General features: G+C 42.9%; 1 protein-coding gene across 1 annotated transcript in view; it reads left to right on the top strand.

Moving 5' to 3' along the window:
• The first annotated feature begins 235 nt into the window (after positions 1-235).
• tmeff1a (transmembrane protein with EGF-like and two follistatin-like domains 1a) overlaps positions 236-18,733 on the top strand; it is a 48,677-nt gene continuing 30,179 nt past the window's right edge. The window contains exon 1 of the mRNA XM_068726216.1: positions 236-653. Within this exon, the coding sequence (XP_068582317.1) occupies positions 503-653 (151 nt within the window). The 5' untranslated portion in view covers positions 236-502. The remainder of the gene's footprint in view (positions 654-18,733) is intronic.

The raw sequence follows: 18,733 nt of genomic DNA, 5'->3' as shown, positions 1-18,733 counted from the left end.
TTGCATCCCCTCACGTGACCGAGCCTCTGTCTGTCCTCTTCCTCAGTCCGGATCTCTTTGTTGTGGGTTTGCAGCTCGCTGCTCTTCTTCTTCTTTTGGGGTTTTTTTACGCACCGCGTCTTCACTCCGCCGGATCCCCGGAAAAAGCGTCGCTTCGTCCCGCAGCCGGAGCGCCCGAGACCCGTCTGCAGACTACCAGGAGGGTGGTGGTGGTGGTGGTGGTGGTGAGAGGGTGGGGGGGCGGAATCAGGACGCGTAGGATCGTTACAAGCTGTGTTTAGATACAGCCACAGAAGAGCACGCGGAGGAAGGACGGGTGGCGGCGATGCCTCCGAACCGGACCGTCTCCGAGGCTTCCTGAACGCGGATTCACGTTCCTCCATCTTCACCGCCCCGTGCGTCCGGTGCTCTCCTCCCAGCAGAGGATTTACGTGACCGAATCACCTGAACCTCGAGGGGAGAACAGCCGAGTGATCCGCGCCGGGTTTGGATCCTCGTCGTCATGGTGTCAGGCCCTGAGATGCGTCCCGGTGGGGTGGCCCGGTTCCTGGCGTCCGCGTGCCTGCTGTCCGCGCTGCTCTACCTGCCGGAGGCTCGTGCGTCGTACTACCCTCAGAGCGGAGAGTGCAAAGGCAAAGCGAAGGACTGCACAGGTAAGACCTGCCGCGTGCGCTGCGTCTGATCGGGGGGCGCGCGCCACGCACCCCCGTTTTCAAACACTCACTTTGATACTGGAGAAATAACGTGGCGATGAACACATTACCTGCTGTGGTGAGAGGGTGCTGGTGACCTTTACGTCTCATCAGTCTAACTATAGCCGCGATATCACCAACATGTCCCGCTGCTGACTGGACCCATCCACAGTGTCCAGCTCGATGAAGTCAATGAGACTGTGACATGAGAGTGTGTGTGTGTGTGTGTGTGTGTGTGTGTGTGTGTGTGTGTGTGTGTGTGTGTGTGTATATATATATATATATATATATATATATATATATATATATATATATATATATGGCTGTACAGGCTTCATGGGTGTTCCTCCTCGTCATGATGGAGTAGAACCTGAAGGGCCCAGTTGGACCGATGGGTTGATCAATAATCAGTGAGCTTTTCTTTAAACAATTTCCTTCTTTCATTCATCACTTTTGAATTGTTCCGTACAAAACATCAACACCTCCTGTTTGTTGTACTTCTTCTTATATTTTATACATTCAGTATTTTTCCGTGGTGTCGTCTGAACGTTGACGTTACAACTGATCTGATCTGCTTTATATTGTCTCCACGGCAACAAGTCACACAACAATAAATAAACCACACAGAGAACGGACTCTAAACAGACACAACTGTGAATCACTATTAGTGTGAAAACCTGATTATTATCAGTTGCACTTTAATCTTTATAAACTATAATCTTCACATCATTTCGCGTTAAAGTTAAACAACTAAATCTCAAGAAGAAATGGTCGGTGTATATGTATATGTATATGTATTCTCCTGAATTGTGTCCTGTTTTTCATTGTAACTTATGGTTGATTTTTAATGCATATCTTGAAAATCAATAAAATAATCAAAATATAAAATGGTCGGATGGCAGAGAAATAACAGAAGTCAAGAAATCATAAAATAAAATAGGAGTTTACAATTAAAATGACTGAATAATAGACAAAGTATTGACAGGAATTTGCTAATGATGAATATTATTTATTCATGTCTTTTTTTTTAAATAGTGAAATTGAAGCATAATGATTAAATATTAGTATTTTCCCTTTAAATGATAAAAGTGGTCTTCACGTTTAAGGCGTGTCACGTTAATGTCCTGACAGCGATCATAGTCAGCGCTCTCTGCATCCTGCATGAATATCTATTCATATTCATAAATTCATCGTAGTGTTATCCCGTTCTCCCTCTTTAGCTTTTATTAAATATTTAAAAGGCAGAAAACAGCCGTCATGTAAATGAGTGTTAGCCGTCACTCAGCAGCCTCGTGTTTTATTCATGAACCTCTGAACTGCTCACATTGTTGGCGTCTTCCTCGCTCTGCAGACGGCCGACACACGTTCTGCAGAGGAAATAAAGTCACCAAAAGAAGCAGAACGCACACAAAGCTTCGCCTATAATTCACTGCACCGCTTTAAAAAAAAAGCTGTTGTTGCTCAGAAAAAAAAGAGGCTTTTATAAAACGGCTTGTGGCACTTTGTTGGAAGCAGCTGCTGCTGTTGTGTTCAGGGTCTGACGGGAAAACGCAGCGCCGGAGAAGCATCGAGCCTTTATGGCCTTTCTGGTATTATGACTGTATACTGTAACACACACTGCCGACGGCGTCTCTGACGTCAGACACGACTTCTTTAGAGTTTTGGTTTCATCATTTGATGCCGTCTTTCTCAGGACGCGGGACGTGCTGGAGAATCAGGCTCAACTCACCGGGTTCTAGCCGGGTCAGAGAGTAGTTTTAAAAAACAAGTCCCTCGGTCTTGAATCGGGTCGACTTTGTGCTAATAGCCTGATTTTAAGTTTTTAATGCAGAACTTCTCTCTCTGAGGAGTCTCGTTCTGAAGTCTCGTTCTGAAGTCTCGTCCACATTGTCTAAATCATGTAAACATTCAGTCTTTGAGATAACACTCAGCTACTCGTTCTGTTCTCCAACACGACAAACTCTGACAACATTTAGATATTTCACCATCTTCTCCTAAACCTAACTACGTTTTGATGTCTAAACCTTACTTTGAAAAATGTGTTTCTGTGAAGTTTATTTTGAAAAGACTGCTTTCCTGTAACAAGCACAAATTGACTCGCGTTGCTTGACTTTTTGTAGGAAAACGCACAAAAAAGTGAGGAGTATCTTTTTGTAGAAATCATCTGAACTGTTGTGTTGTACATTCACGTTGTACGTTCACGTTCTTCACGCTGTACGTTCACGCTGTACGTTCACGTTGTTTGTTCACGTTGTACGTTCACGTTGTTCTTCACGCTGTACGTTCACGTTGTTTGTTCACGTTGTACGTTCACGTTGTTTGTTCACGTTGTACGTTCACGTTGTTCTTCACACTGTACGTTCACGTTGTTTGTTCAAGTCGTTCGTTCACGTTCTTCACGCTGTACGTTCACGTTGTTCGTTCACGTATTACACGCTGTTCTTCATGTTGTATGTTCACGTTGTTCTTCACGCTGTACGTTCACGTTGTTTTTCACGTTGTATGGTCACGTTGTTTGTTCACGCTGTTCTTCACGTTGTATGGTCACGTTGTTTGTTCACGCTGTTCTTCACGTTGTGTGTTCACGTTGTTTGTTCACGCTGTACGTTCACGTTGTTCTTCGCGGTGTTTCCCTTCAGTAGAACATCAGCAACCCAGAAAGGCTGCTGGACGCTGAGGTGAAGCGATGTGTGTTGATGCTGTTTAACAAGCGTTTCATTCCTCCTGCTGGAGCAGAAACAAACATGATGAACCACAAGATGTTCTTTCTGCAACTAAAACCATATTAATCATGTTTCTGTCACAGAGACGTTTTACTCATCAGGCAGTTTGAAGTGTTTCCGTGCAGATTGATGACTCTTCCTGTTCATAACCAGGAGGACGTTTCTCACTTTGTTACACAGGATTTGTTTTTCGATGCTTTTGCATCTCATTAAAAACGTCTTCAGATTCACCCTGTAGTCCAGATTTAGTAATTAAAGCAAGTTTTTAACTTGTCTTAATTTTGAATATTTTGCTATGTGTCATAACAAATCAAAATTGAGATTTCACACCGACTTATTTCCGTCTATAATTGAGTCCTGAAACATATTTTTGTGTTTCCTGCTGAACTTTTCCCAAGTCAAGCTGCTGCACTAGACTGAGGAAAAATAAACTTCAAACAAGTTGAGTTTCTTTGCTCGCTTTTAGAAAATACGACTCTAATGATGAGGAACATGTTTTTTGCAGTGTGTCGAGTTTGGTCTCTCCACAAATATGCTTTTAGTCTTGTTTTTAGGATCAGAGGTTCTCATGACGGCAGTTAGAGCGCTGACGAGACGACGTGAATCAGTTTCTCAGGACTGATTGTTATAATATCATACTGGTTCAGTCAGAACATCGTCGTCCTTCTGGAATGTTTACAGTCAGTCGATGTTTTCTGTCTGAAGCTCATTGTGTAAATATTCGGTACACTCTGTCGTCTCTACGTTGGTATTGAGGTATTTGGTCAAAGATATTGTGCTATTTGATTTTCTCCATGTGGCTCAGCCCCTCGTTGGTTTAACAAACCTCCCTTCATTCCTTAAAAAGACACACACATATATTTATACGAGTCCTGAAGCAAATTTTCTTTAAACAAATGAAACAAACCTTTCAACATCCTCCTGAAGTTTTCCCAAATTCTTTTTAGAAATTCCAGCTTTGTTATTATCTTAAAACAGAAAGAGAAGGTTGTTCTGCTGCACTATAATGAAGAAGTTAAATTCTAATCCAGAGTTTCTTTGCTCTCTTTTATAAAATACGACTTTAATGACTCGTGTCTCAGAAGAACATATTTTGTTGCAGTGTTCAACGCCTCGGGGGTCAAACGCACCGTGAAGCGATTCTTTAACCGACGAGCTGCTCGCTTGTTTTGAGTGAAAACATCCTGAAATCTCTCGTCTACGACGGTTCAGATCAGAGGACTCGCGTCGTCGTCTCGAGCTGAGGAGGACTCCTCCGCCGATCGGCTGAGGGCAAACCAATTATCTGCAGCGCTGCAGGGTGACAGACGCTCTTAATTGTCTTTCACGAGGCCGTAAAAGCTGTTTGTCAACCGGCTGCATGTGGACGTTCTAAATGTGCTCTGAGTTTAATTAAGCCTGGAGGATAAAACCAGGCGCAGAGTCAAGGTGCTCTTTGGATGGAAGTTTCCTGCCACAAAGTTTGAGTCGATATTTAAGTCTGAACGTAAAAGAATGTGTTTCCTGGAAAAACAAAACCCATTTTATGTTATTCTTCAAATTTAAGTCTACGATCACGTGACAACTGATGATGATGATGATGATGATCATGTGATATGACCAAAACCATCCAAAACATGAATTTTAAGTGTGTTTTATTCTACTGGGTTTTTGACTTACGGCGTTGTATTAAAGCTGTAAAAGTTAATAATCATAATTTCCGAGATTAAAGTCGTAAATTTTCAGAGAAGAAGAACCACATCGCTTCCATCCCCAACTTATTTTATTGTGATGAATTAAAGATGCACTTTATGGTTTCCTCTACATCAGCTGAATATTTTAGATTTTTGAATGTTTGATTTCAATTAAAACCAGGTTTCTTCTTAGATTCGAGAGAATGATTTAAATATAGTTTCATATTTATTCTTATTGTCAAGTACTGTAAAAAGAAAAAAACAATTTCAATCTTAAGTAATTAATAATAAGTAAGTAAATACAGAAACACCAACGTGTGGTTTATATGTTGTATGAATTTGTCATTTGCAAGTGCTAATTGTAAAAATTAGCAATAGAATTGTAATAGAATAGAATCCATAATATTATATTTATGTAACATAACAGCCACAGACACTCTTCCTGAGACAGCATCACATTTCTTTGTTTTTTAATCAGCACACTTTGAAGCAGTGGATTCTTCTTTCTGTATGTCATTAAACCCAAAACTTGTGAAAATCAAAGGTGAGCATTAAAGATCATAACTTTATCTAGTGGGAAAGAAGAATCTCTTTGATGGTTGTGGCCTGTGGAGGAGTTGAGGAAGCTCCTGTTTCGGTCAAAGAAAGGACAAAAGGTGACGTGATCCGTGTGAGAAACCACATCGTGGACGTGTGAGTGATCACGGTCAGGTGATCCTGCAGCTCCACAGGTGTGTTGGAGGCTGCAGGCCCTCGGGTGAAGCTGCACTTCAAACGGCCTCAGATCGACTTCGTTACGGAGATGTAAGCGTCTCATCTTTGATCTCACTTCTCGTGAGTCTCGAGATTATTTTTCGGGGCGTTGCAGCAACACGATGCATCGCTTCCTCGATGAGGTCAGGGTCGGCAGCATGGCTTTCTTGCTCAAAGACACTTCAGCGAGGAAATGCTTTGACTGTGTTAATTTCCAATTGTTCTTTTCATTGAGATAAAATGCTAATACATAACAGAAAATGTACATGGATCATAACGTAATGGGTTTGGAATTCTTCTGCAGAGCCTCCGGTTCAAAATGAGACCAAACTCATCGATAAATGTCCCAAAGGCCCAAATGTGACCTTCAACAGCCCAGTGAGACTTGTTTTGGAGCGAGGAGTCAGCAGCCAATAATAGTTCAAAACAGCCAATAGAATATGTTTTTCAAAGCAGCAACAAGGGGAGGTCCTTGAGCAGGGAGTCATAGATGAGCACAGAAAATATCAGACTGACGTGTACAGAAGTATGAGAGATGAGCCGCGGACAGACGGACACACGACCGGACGCATGATCTCCCCTCAGGCTTAAACCCTGGCGGAGATGATTAACAGTTAGTTACTTCAGTTTTAGAGTTAATTTATGAATTGATCTGATGTTATTGACGGAGAAATGTCATTTTGATGCTAAAAAAAAGACAGAAGTTTATTTTGAAAAGACTGGAAGACGGAAGTTTATTTTGAAAAGACTGTATTCATGTAATGAGTAGAAACTGACACGTGTTGATAAACTTTTGTAGGAAAACACACAACAAATGAGTAACTTTTTTTTTGTCGGACATCATACGAACCATTGTGTCGAGGGCTTTTATTGTGAAAGGTAAGAAAGGAAGGAGTAGATCTGGTGTACGCTGGTTGAAAGGAGTAATACGTTTTGCCTTCTTGATTCAGACCACTGAGCTTCTGGATTTTTCTTAACTGCAGGTTTATTGTTGTAAATGTTTAAATCATCTGGATCATGTTTCTATTGTAAAGCACTTTGTGAAGCGCTAAATCAACTGAAGTTAAATTAAGGTCATGAAGGCAGGACGGTTGCGGAGGGCCTCGTCACATGCTGAACACGAGGCCGGTGCTTCAACATCGGTCTGAGCCGCGGCGAGGCAGAATCACATAGCAGCGACGGTTCCGGCCGTTTCGTCTCGGTGAGCCACGACGGTCGACTAACGGTACGGACACGCTCGGTAAACGCAGGAAGTACCGCTCGACTGCTACAACTCTACGCTTTAAATCACAGTCAGGTGTCAAGAAAACTGTCTAGTGAATATTAGTGTAATATAGATATACGTGGTAACAGCAGGTCGGTGCTATTAAACAACCACAGAAGAAGAAGTGATTGGAAGAAGAGCTCCAGTCATACAGACAATCCTCACGATCTTTTCCTAAAACAAGTATTTTACGATCTTTTCCTGTAAAGACAGAAGGAGGGGAGATGTAAAACATCATAGAACACGTTGAGTGAGGACACGTTGATTAATCAGAGGATTGTTCGATGTGTTTCAACGCTCTGGAATCATCTCGTCGTGGACCTTCAGTGTTTCTGACCTCTTAACAGTGAATATATCATCTTTCTTCAATTTAAAGCCCAAGGCTGAAGAACTATTTTTAACTGTCCTAGTCACCACTACAGCTGCAGAAACACTGACATCTCTGGAATAAAGCAGATTAAGAAACAGTTGTTAACTCCAGATGTTTCTCCTGATTCTCAGGACCAAAGAAACGCTTTCTGGCTTTCTCCCCTGGAGCTTTTTGAACCATCGGCTGCTTGTGATGTTTGTGATCCTTCTTCTCCTGCTGAGCTCCTTGTATGTAAATACATCTGCTGCTGTTCACGTGGTCTCAGTGAAGGGGACTTCCAGAGGTTGCAACAGCTGCAGGAAGCATGTGGGACGAGGCTTGAAACACGTCCCACATTTTATACTCTCTGGATTTGACCAGTTAGACGCATCAGAACAAATGTGGATTGTTTATGGTAGCTTTTAACAAACTACGGGTCCCACACAGCTTCGATGAGCCTTCAGACAGGAGGAGCTGGTTTCTGAGTCTGTCTGCTGTTTGCTGCTGAGCAGGTCGTGAACAGTGGCTTTAACGGAGCTTTTATTCTGAAAACACAACAGGACAGGAAATGTTCAGCGAAAACAAAACTAGGAGCTAAAAACGTCTAAAGAGCTCCGTAGAGCGACTTCTTCTAACAGTGTTAGTACAACAGTACTGATCAGTGCAGCCACAGGCACGTCCTTTATTTCACGCAAAGCATTGTGGGAACTGCCGGCCTCCATTTCCACCACGTTGTTTTTTGCATTAGAAGGAACTCTAAAGCCACACAGAAGCGTGACGACACATCCTCCCAAATCAGCTGTGAAAAGGTCTTTTTCTGCTTCCTAAAGGCAGTGTCTCTGTGGAGGAGAGCAGACGTCTCATTGGACTTCCTGTTCATCTCAGAGAACTGAGACATCCACCATACGAGGGATCTTATCTCGACAAATAACTGATAACGCAAAATGAAAATCCAGCTATCTGTCCAGACAGAGACGGCATCTTTAGTGTTCCTTATATCTGTAAAGTCAAATGTGCCACTGAGGTATTTTTAATGGGATTTATCTATTTGCAGTTTTGTCATTTCTTTTTAATTAAGGGTCACAATCAGACGTGGCTTTAACGTTTCTTCTCTTCTGAAAAACAACAGCAAAAAATAACCTAAAATGTTATGATCCATAAATATATATATATATATATATATATATATATATATATATTATTTTACTATTGTTTTCCAAAAACCAGCAGCTGTACCTTCAAGAACTTTTTTACTTAATTAGGATTCAAACCTTCAGACGTGGTCAACCTCCTCAACCACAAATAAAAGTTGCGTATTATGTTCTAATCCAAAGACGATGTCTTCCACTGTCTGCACAGATGTCTACAAACTGTTTGTCTGTGTTTGGTTTCTCTTGGTAACAAATGGCTAAGAGGTTAGCACTGAGGCTAACCACCTCCCTCTCATTTTCCTGCAGACAAACGCAGTCGAGTGAAGACGCAAATCACATTTTGATCGGCTTCATCTGAGCCGATACAGATCGATGGAACGTTTTCTTTCCCTGATGAATACATGCCGCGACTGTAAACAAGCGTCTGCGGTCTGTCCCGAAGCTTCTTGCTGATGGCGATGAATTCTTCATGACGGAGGCCGAGTCATACATTTATTTATTCTGCAGGAAAATTGATTGAACCAATATTTTCACGCCCAGCGAGACGATTCATAATTCAGTGCTTCTGCGGCCGCCCGTACGCCGTCCTTTAAGTGGCGTGTTGGTATGCGCGTCTGCGGCTTCTTTTATATTCTGCTCAGCCTTTTGTCACTGTCGGCCTCAGGAGCTCAGGCTCTCTGCAGGGTTTTGTGGTGAAGCCATTAGCCTCCGCGGCGCTCGGGGTTAGCTCCCCCCCCCCCCCCCCCCATCGATCGCAGACGGACAAAGAGCCTTCGAGTCTCGGGGTCGACTCCTGAGCGTCTCTGAACCTCCTCGCTGCTTCAGGAGCTGCAGACGCACGGATCTGCACCAATGAGAATGCATGAAGTGCAAATCACCTGCTGGGAGGGATGGAGGGAGGAAGGAAAGGGGGGAAGGAAAGGGGGGATGGTGTCCTCTGCTGTGCCCAGAATTGGAATGGGACCTGATTAGTTTCGCATCGCAGACTCTTTGGTCGAATCCATTCAACGCAGTAAGCGGAGGGAGGAGGGAGGAGGAGCTGTGGGGCCTGAAAAAGTTTCCTCACATAAATCTGCCGAGTTTTTGGATCCAGACGATGAAGACGATGAAGAAGATGATCGGGCCTGTTTGTGTTCCTTCCAGGTTGCTGTTGGTTTCCATCTAACACACTGAGCTCCCTCGTGAGCTCAAAGCTGAAGCTGTTTTCATGGTTTCCATTATTCACCGTCACACCAGGCGGCGGCGTCAAATGTCTTGATCTGGAAAACCAGCAGACAGCAAGCGTCCAACTACTTAGTCTGCAAAGCGTCTTATGGTACAACCTCACGACTACGCATAACTGTCGCTATTGCTCTAGTGTCCGTACAACGGAGACGTTTAAAGACGCCGCTGGAGCTGTTTTACTTTGAAAAACTCGCGGGTTGTGTTTTGGACTTGAGGGGCAGAAACCGAAGACGGTATGAGGAGTCGACGTAGTCATCTATTGGTTCATGGACGTTTTGAAGCCTCGAGTTCGGTGGTTTGACCGTCGCCATCTTGGATTTTTGCAAACCAGTGAACAGGAAGTGACCACATCTAGACTGAGGAGGAGTGACGTAGAGACGCCGTATACGTCTCTGGTAGAGACCTGTCAATCCGCGTGTAGCCCCGCCCCTAAATCATCCCCTGCTTCATGGTCTGTTTGACTCTAAATGGAGCATAATGTACTAAATGAACATCATGCTGTATTGAAGAAGACTGTAAACTAGAGATTGAGACCATAAACTCATGTTTACAATGTTTACTGAGGGAATAAATCAAGAGAGAAGTAGAGTCATTTTAGACTAGACTTCTATACAACCAGAGGAGTCGCCCCCTGGTGGACACTAGAGAGAATGCAGCTTTAACACATTGGCTTCTCTCTTCAGAACCGGAGGTTGCCTCCTGGGGGAATCGGGGACCTTTAAAACTTCTTGATTGGCTCTTCTCAGTCACATGTCCGCTCCTGATTCGTCACGCTCCGGTCATGTGATGCTTCTCCAGAAGACGTCAGCGTCGACCACCAGTTCTTCATCTTGACATGAACACATTACAACACACAGAACAGAATGCTCGGGACTCTCTGCTCGTTTAGCTTCTCTGAGCTGTTGATCCGTCCGTCAGAGTTTCGGTCTCCAAGCATCCGAGAGCCACGTCTCTCTTTTGTCTTCCGGAGGAGACGTCGACGTCTCGCGTCAAACCCAAGCTGTAAACATGTAATCAAAGAGAGCGCTCGCGTCTGGTCTTGTTTGACGGCGCTTCAGAATCGATAACGGGGTGAGAGATGTTCCGTCTCCACGGCGGTGGTGAGATTCATGCGGTTAAAGAGAAGACGGCTCACAGACAGACCGTTAAAAAAGGAAAAAAGCTGGAGAATAAAAACGACCTCAGAGCTAGAAATTGAAAATGCAAATGAGCCGCTCCGCCTCGGTTAGGCTGTCAGGTCTGCAGTAAAGGAAATGCATCAGCTTTATAATTAAGGTTTCTAAATGAAGTGGTCCTGCTGAATGACTCTTTGTTTTTGGAGGAACAGTGGGAGGTTGTGACGGGCTTGTTGGTGGCGTCCTGACAGCAGCGTCCACGAGGCTCATGAACAGTCCCAACATGCGGAGAGGCCGTAAACAGTCTGGAGGACAAAAGCTCCTCTCAGTCTCCGTTCGGCTCCGTGTGCAGACTCTCTGAAGACATTTCAAAAAGAATCAGCAGCACTTCACCACAAAAACATCTCCGATTTATTGCAGGCAAATCCGTCTGACGGAGCAGATCCGTACGCAGCCTGCAGCCGGGGAACTCGGAACCCTTTAGAGGAGTCAAAGTGATCACTAACGAGGGAAACGGGCTACGTTATAATCCACAAGATTTGTATTCCATTTATATGTAGCAGTGACCATTAAATGGATTTACATTCCGTCATGTCCTCTGTAAATACTCATTAGCATTGTTTCTGGTGGAGTCGGCCTTTCCCGCTCAGGAAATCATAATCATAATCTCCTGTGCATGACAGCGCAACCTGTGCTCGCGCCGACGTGACGTGAGAGACGACAGCCGGGGAATGTGTCGACAGTCTGCCTCCACACACACCCACCCTGCTACGTCTGCTCCGAGCGGCCACACTCCTGCTGCTGACACCGTCTGCGTCGCAGTGTGGACGGGCAGAAACGTAGACCTTTCGTCAGCCTAGACTACCAGGTTAATTCAACATGGATCACAGATTACAGCCGTCGCTGACCTTGTTGTCTTTACCAGCAGCTGTTCGGTTAAATTCTGCGTTTTATAATTCTACTACTGCCGACATGCGGAGGAAGCAGCTGTTATTGGAGAGATCAGCGAGCGGACGTCTGAAGTCACGGACGCACACAAAACTTATTGATGCTTATTTAGTTCTGCACAACTATCGTGACGTCCACACAGAAACTGTAAAGGAACAAAAGCATAAAGGCTCTCCAGAGCGACAGAGAGCTACGAGTGAGAGAACAGACGACAACGAATCCGAGGAAACGAGTGGGAGACGTGTTAGTTGACCCATAATCTAGTTAGAAACATGTTGTTTTATATTAGTGCGCATGTAGCCTCAGTGTCGTCTGACCCACACCCAAACGGTTTTTCTACGTGATCCGAACGGCCGCGCTCAAAGTCACCCAGAATGTCAGATCGGCTCTGGGTTTCTGGGTACACCGGGCCTTTTTAAAGCCGCTTCCTCATCATTGTGGGACGGTTGAAGAGCTTCAGAAGCTCACCACTCCTTCACTCGCACGCAGCATGAAGAGACTCCTCCTCCACGAGCACAAAGAACCCGTCGGCCGCATTCACCGCAGTGTTGATGCACCGCCGTCACCCCATTGAGATAAATCATACTGGATGAAGCTGTGGGGGGAAGTAATTATGCAAATCACGTGGTGGTCAGCCAGCAGCGAGGTGAGGAAGAGGACGATGATGATGAAGCAGGTTTTACATCCTGCTGAAAATAAACCCCAGCTAAGTCCCTGTTCCCTCCTGTTTGTTTGATTGAAAGCTACAGTGACCAGCTGTTTAAGCAGACTGCAGATGAAACTATTTATTTGTGCTTCAGTAGGAACCAATGGAAGCTGAGAGAAGCAGACAGGAAGTCAGACGGTGTTGAGAGACGGACTAAGACGTCTAGGATTTCTGATGCTGATGTTGTCCTCTCAGCGTCTATAAGATGGGGAGAGTAGCTGGTGGACACTTTAACTTCCTGTAAGACTTTAACTTTGACGACAGAAGGCTAAAAGCTTCCTGCGGCGGTTCTTCCCCTCTACTTTGGCCTCTGTTCATGTTTTGGATTTGTGTTTAGTGCCTTTGGGTCCTGTGGTGGTCTGAGAGAGAGAGTGTGTGTGTGTGTGGGGGGGGGGGGGGGGGGGCGTTAGAGGTTGAAGACTTACCTGATACCAGTTTATATTGAGCTTTGGTTTCACTTTGTACAATGATGTAAGCGCATTTAAGAACACCACATGACACCTACTTCCTGTCTTCATCACCTACGTCCTGTCTTCATCACCTACGTCCTGTCGTCACCTAGTTCCTGTCTTCATCACCTGCTTCCTGTCTTCATCACCTACGTCCTGTCGTCATCTACTTCCTGTCTTCATCACCTACGTCCTGTCGTCATCTACTTCCTGTCTTCATCACCTACGTCCTGTCGTCATCTACTTCCTGTCTTCATCACCTACGTCCTGTCGTCATCTACTTCCTGTCTTCATCACCTACTTCCTGTCGTCACCTAGTTCCTGTCTTCATCACCTACTTTCTGTCTTCATCTCCTACGTCGTGTCATCACCTACGTCCCATCTTCGTCACCTACGTCCCGTCTTCGTCACCTACGTCCCGTCTTAATGTCCAGTAGTCACCTACATCCTGTTGTAATCTACGTCGCGTCATCATAGTTGGTATCTGAGCCATGGTTTAGTTTCGTCCCGACAGAGGAGACCTCTTTCCGCCTGACGAAGGCTCGGCTGTTTGCTACACGTCCTTTTTGTTTTGGATCAAACTGTGAAGTCTCAAAGTCCAGACCGAACGGGTTGAGGTGTGAACGAGTCCTCCAGCTGCTGACGTGTTGACAAAGTGTGATGACTAACTTCCTTTTCATGCACCTGTCCATTTCACCTCAGTCTCCTGACTCATTATGACGTATTCACACATAGTTGTAGTTTAATTATGACGTATTCATACATAGTTGTAGTTTAATTATGACGTATTCATACATAGTTGTAGTTTGATTATGACGTATTCACACATAGTTGTAGTTTAATTATGACGTATTCATACATAGTTGTAGTTTAATTATGACGTATTCATACATAGTTGTAGTTTAATTATGACGTATTCATACATAGTTGTAGTTTAATTATGACGTATTCATAGTTGTAGTTTAATTATGACATATTCACACATAGTTGTAGTTTAATTATGACGTATTCATACATAGTTGTAGTTTAATTATGACGTATTCATACATAGTTGTAGTTTAATTATGACGTATTCATAGTTGTAGTTTAATTATGACATATTCACACATAGTTGTAGTTTAATTATGACGTATTCACACATAGTTGTAGTTTAATTATGACGTATTCACACATAGTTGTAGTTTAATTATGACGTATTCACACATAGTTGTAGTTTAATTATGACGTATTCATACATAGTTGTAGTTTAATTATGACGTATTCATACATAGTTGTAGTTTAATTATGACGTATTCATAGTTGTAGTTTAATTATGACATATTCACACATAGTTGTAGTTTAATTATGACGTATTCACACAGTTGTAGTTTAATTATGACGTATTCACACATAGTTGTAGTTTAATTATGACGTATTCACACATAGTTGTAGTTTAATTATGACGTATTCACATATAGTTGTAGCTTAATTATGACGTATTCATACATAGTTGTAGTTTAATTATGACGTATTCACACATAGTTGTAGTTTGATTATGACGTATTCATACATAGTTGTAGTTTAATTACGACGTGTTCATACATAGTTGTAGTTTAATTATGACGTATTCATACATAGTTGTAGTTTAATTATGACGTATTCACACATAGTTGTAGTTTAATTACGACGTATTCATACATAGTTGTAGTTTAATTGACGTATTCACACATAGTTGTAGTTTAATTACGACGTATTCATACATAGTTGTAGTTTAATTATGACGTGTTCATACATAGTTGTAGTTTAATTACGACGTATTCATACATAGTTGTAGTTTAATTGACGTATTCACACATAGTTGTAGTTTAATTACGACGTATTCATACATAGTTGTAGTTTAATTACGACGTATTCACACATAGTTGTAGTTTAATTACGACGTGTTCATACATAGTTGTAGTTTAATTATGACGTATTCATACATAGTTGTAGTTTAATTATGACGTATTCACACATAGTTGTAGTTTAATTACGACGTATTCATACATAGTTGTAGTTTAATTATGACGTGTTCATACATAGTTGTAGTTTAATTACGACGTATTCATACATAGTTGTAGTTTAATTGACGTATTCACACATAGTTGTAGTTTAATTACGACGTATTCATACATAGTTGTAGTTTAATTACGACGTATTCACACATAGTTGTAGTTTAATTACGACGTGTTCATACATAGTTGTAGTTTAATTATGACGTATTCATACATAGTTGTAGTTTAATTACGACGTATTCATACATAGTTGTAGTTTAATTACGACGTATTCATACATAGTTGTAGTTTAATTACGACGTATTCACACATAGTTGTAGTTTAATTATGACGTATTCACACATAGTTGTAGTTTAATTATGACGTATTCATACATAGTTGTAGTTTGACTGACAGTCGCTGTGTTTCTAGAAAGCTTCCGTCTTGTTTGCTGCGCTCACCTCACTCCATCTGGTGTTAGCTGCTGTTTTCTTACAGGAATGTGTCTGTGAAAGCTGCTTCTGCATTTAGCTTGTTTATACAGATAAACACACACACACACACACACACACTGGACTGTATGTTTCTTCCAGACTGAAAGGCCTGAGGTCACTGGGCCTCTGAACTCCCTCAGCACTTCAGAGATTTCATAACATCACGTCCTCGTCTGAAGCCATCCTGGCTTTCTGTTATTATAATCTATACATATATATATATATATATATATATATATATATATATACATATATATTATATATTTAGAAGCTGTCATTACTTTAAGGGCGCCTCTTCTCTCAAAGAGGGTCTCTTATTTCAATCGTTGGAAGGAGACCAGTCTGTTGATGCAGCTGCACAAAAAGTTAATGGAGGCTCAACTTTTGCTGCAATGTGACGTCATCCGTCAGGAGACTCCTGGTGTGTTTAACGCATTGTCTCTACCGTTCACTAGAGTGGTGCTGATTCACGATGGACCAGCTTAAACCGGATTGATTTTGTGCAAACCGGTATTTGGCATTATGACACGTTCTAGGAAAGAACCCGAGTCCGATCTAGAGAGGCTGGTCTCGGAATTGTTTTGGTCTTGTGTCTTGCTGGTCTTGGAATTGTCTTGGTCTTGTGTCTTGCTGGTCTTGGAATTGTCTTGGTCTTGTGTCTTGCTGGTCTTGGAATTGTCTTGGTCTTGTGTCTTGCTGGTCTTGGAATTGTCTTGGTCTTGTGTCTTGTTGGACTCGGAATTGTCTTGGTCTCGTGTCTTGTTGGACTCGGAATTGTCTTGGTCTCGTGCCTTGTTGGACTCGGAATTGTCTTGGTCTCATGTCTTGCTGGTCTTGGAATTGTCTTGGTCTCGTGTCTTGTTGGACTCGGAATTGTCTTGGTCTCGTGTCTTGCTGGTCTCGGAATTGTCTTGGTCTTGTGTCTTGTTGGACTCGGAATTGTCTTGGTCTCGTGTCTTGCTGGTCTTGGAATTGTCTTGGTCTCGTGTCTTGTTGGACTCGGAATTGTCTTGGTCTCGTGTCTTGTTGGACTTTTGGTCAGGGCTGTTTTGGGTCTGAATGCCTGCCAACAACCTGCATCCCAGCCGGGCTGTACTCAACGCTACCATCAGCATGCTATCATGCTCACAGTGACAATGCAAACATGTTGATGCTAAGGTATAATGCTACCCATGGTCCCCAGCTTAGCGTGTTGGCATGCTGACATTAGCTATTCAGCCGCACTGAACACCCGGCAGTACACCACTGATAAAACCACTAGTGTCTCCTTGCAACGTGTAAATCAGAAAGACTCCCATCCTGCTTCCAGTCTTTTTGGTAACAGATCCTGGACCTGTACTCACAGTGTGTTTTGCTTTAAAACCACATTAGTTTTGTAAAAGTGATGCTGCCAACACACACATCTTCTAAACCCTACTCTTCTGGGGTTTTTTGTCAGCCTTCACTGCTGTGGTCAAAGTGACGGTCGCCATCTTTAAAAACACACAATATACCCAAAAGGTTCATACTGCGCCAGAAAAAGAGCTTTAAAATCCTCGTTTTTAAGCCAAATCTGAACCTGATCCCCGTCTGCTTCCTGCCTGCAGGTCCTGCTGTTCGCCGCTCTGTGGGGTGAAATGAAATTGGCTGAAAAATACTCCCCGTCCTGCTGCTTTTTACGGCACATAATATGAGCCTGTAAAGAGGCAGCGTGAAGCAGGAGAGATAGAACGCTGCCTGCAAAATAAAATAGAGCCAGATTTATAGTTTGAAGTGCTTTACATCTGCAAATAGCTTTTCCATTAACAGTAACAGCCGAAATATTGAGAGCAGTGAATCAGCGAAGAACATCAACAGCATTTTGTTGCTTTAAGGACATCTCTCTTTATTTCCCCCGGTACTTTTTGTAAGTGCACCATTTTGAAATAAAGCTCCGAAAGTATTAAATGGATTTTTGAAAATGTCGTAAATAAAATTAGAGGGAATAGAAGAGCCATTTGATTAATCCTCTCTGTGCCAAGGCTGTTTTATAAAAGAAATATCTGCTGAAATTTTAACTCTATACCCACAGAGCCAGCAGCAATGTCACATTTCTGTGATTGTTTATCCCTCTGTTAATAATTGTAGTGATACAGTTATTAGGCATGAAGAAGGATTTAACTAGAAACACGATTAAAGCTTCATCAGACGGAGATGACGGGACGGCTGTAGAATGAACACATTTAGTTTTCTTTCATGAATTCACGGAGCTGCATCACAATGAGTCGGCTCAGTCCGTCGTCCGTCACACCTCAGTGGCTGCAGAGACAGGCGAGATCAGAGGTCACCAGACGAGTGAAGATCCAGACTGTGTCCACGATGAGACGGTTCAAACGGCAGCTTTTTCTAAACGATTGCATTTGCAACACGGACCAACGTTGATGTTGCACCTATAGGGTGATGTTAGCATGGGTAAACGTAACACATGACACAGTAGTCTTTGTGCTACTGGGTTAGTCTTTGTGCTACTGGGTTAGTCTTTGTGTTATTGGGTTAGTCTTTGCGCTAAAGGGTTAGTCTTTGTGTTATCGGGTTAGTCTTTGTGCTAAAGGGTTAGTCTTTGTGTTATCGGGTTAGTCTTTGTGCTAAAGGGTTAGTCTTTGTGCTAAAGGGTTAGTCTTTGTGCTAAAGGGTTAGTCTTTATGCTACTGGGTTAGTCTTTGTGCTACTGGGTTAGTCTTTGTGCTAAAGGGTTAGTCTTTGTGCTACTGGGTTAGTCTTTGTGCTAAAGGGTTAGTCTTTGTGCTACTGGGTTAGTCTTTGTGCTAAAGGGTTAGTCTTTGTGCTACTGGGTTAGTCTTTGTGCTACCAGGTTAGTATTTGTGCTACTGGGTTAGTCTTTGTGCTAAAGGGTTAGTCTTTGTGCTACTGGGTTAGTCTTTGTGCTAAAGGGTTAGTCTTTGTGTTATCGGGTTAGTCTTTGTGCTACTGGGTTAGTCTTTGTGCTAAAGGGTTAGACTTTGTGCTACCGGGTTAGTCTTTGTGCTAAAGGGTTAGTCTTTGTGCTACTGGGTTAGTCTTTGTGCTAAAGGGTTAGCCTTTGTGCTACTGGGTTAGTCTTTGTGCTAAAGGGTTAGTCTTTGTGTTACTGGGTTAGTCTTTGTGCTACTGGGTTAGACTTTGTGCTACCGGGTTAGTCTTTGTGCTAAAGGGTTAGTCTTT

Source organism: Cebidichthys violaceus, unplaced genomic scaffold, assembly GCF_023349555.1.
Source record: "Cebidichthys violaceus isolate CVI_PGR_0920_01 unplaced genomic scaffold, fCebVio1.0.p SCAF_38, whole genome shotgun sequence".
NCBI classification, from domain to species: Eukaryota; Metazoa; Chordata; class Actinopteri; order Perciformes; family Stichaeidae; genus Cebidichthys; species Cebidichthys violaceus.
Note: the sequence above shows the minus strand (reverse complement) of the source record. Positions and strands in the feature narration are given on the sequence as shown.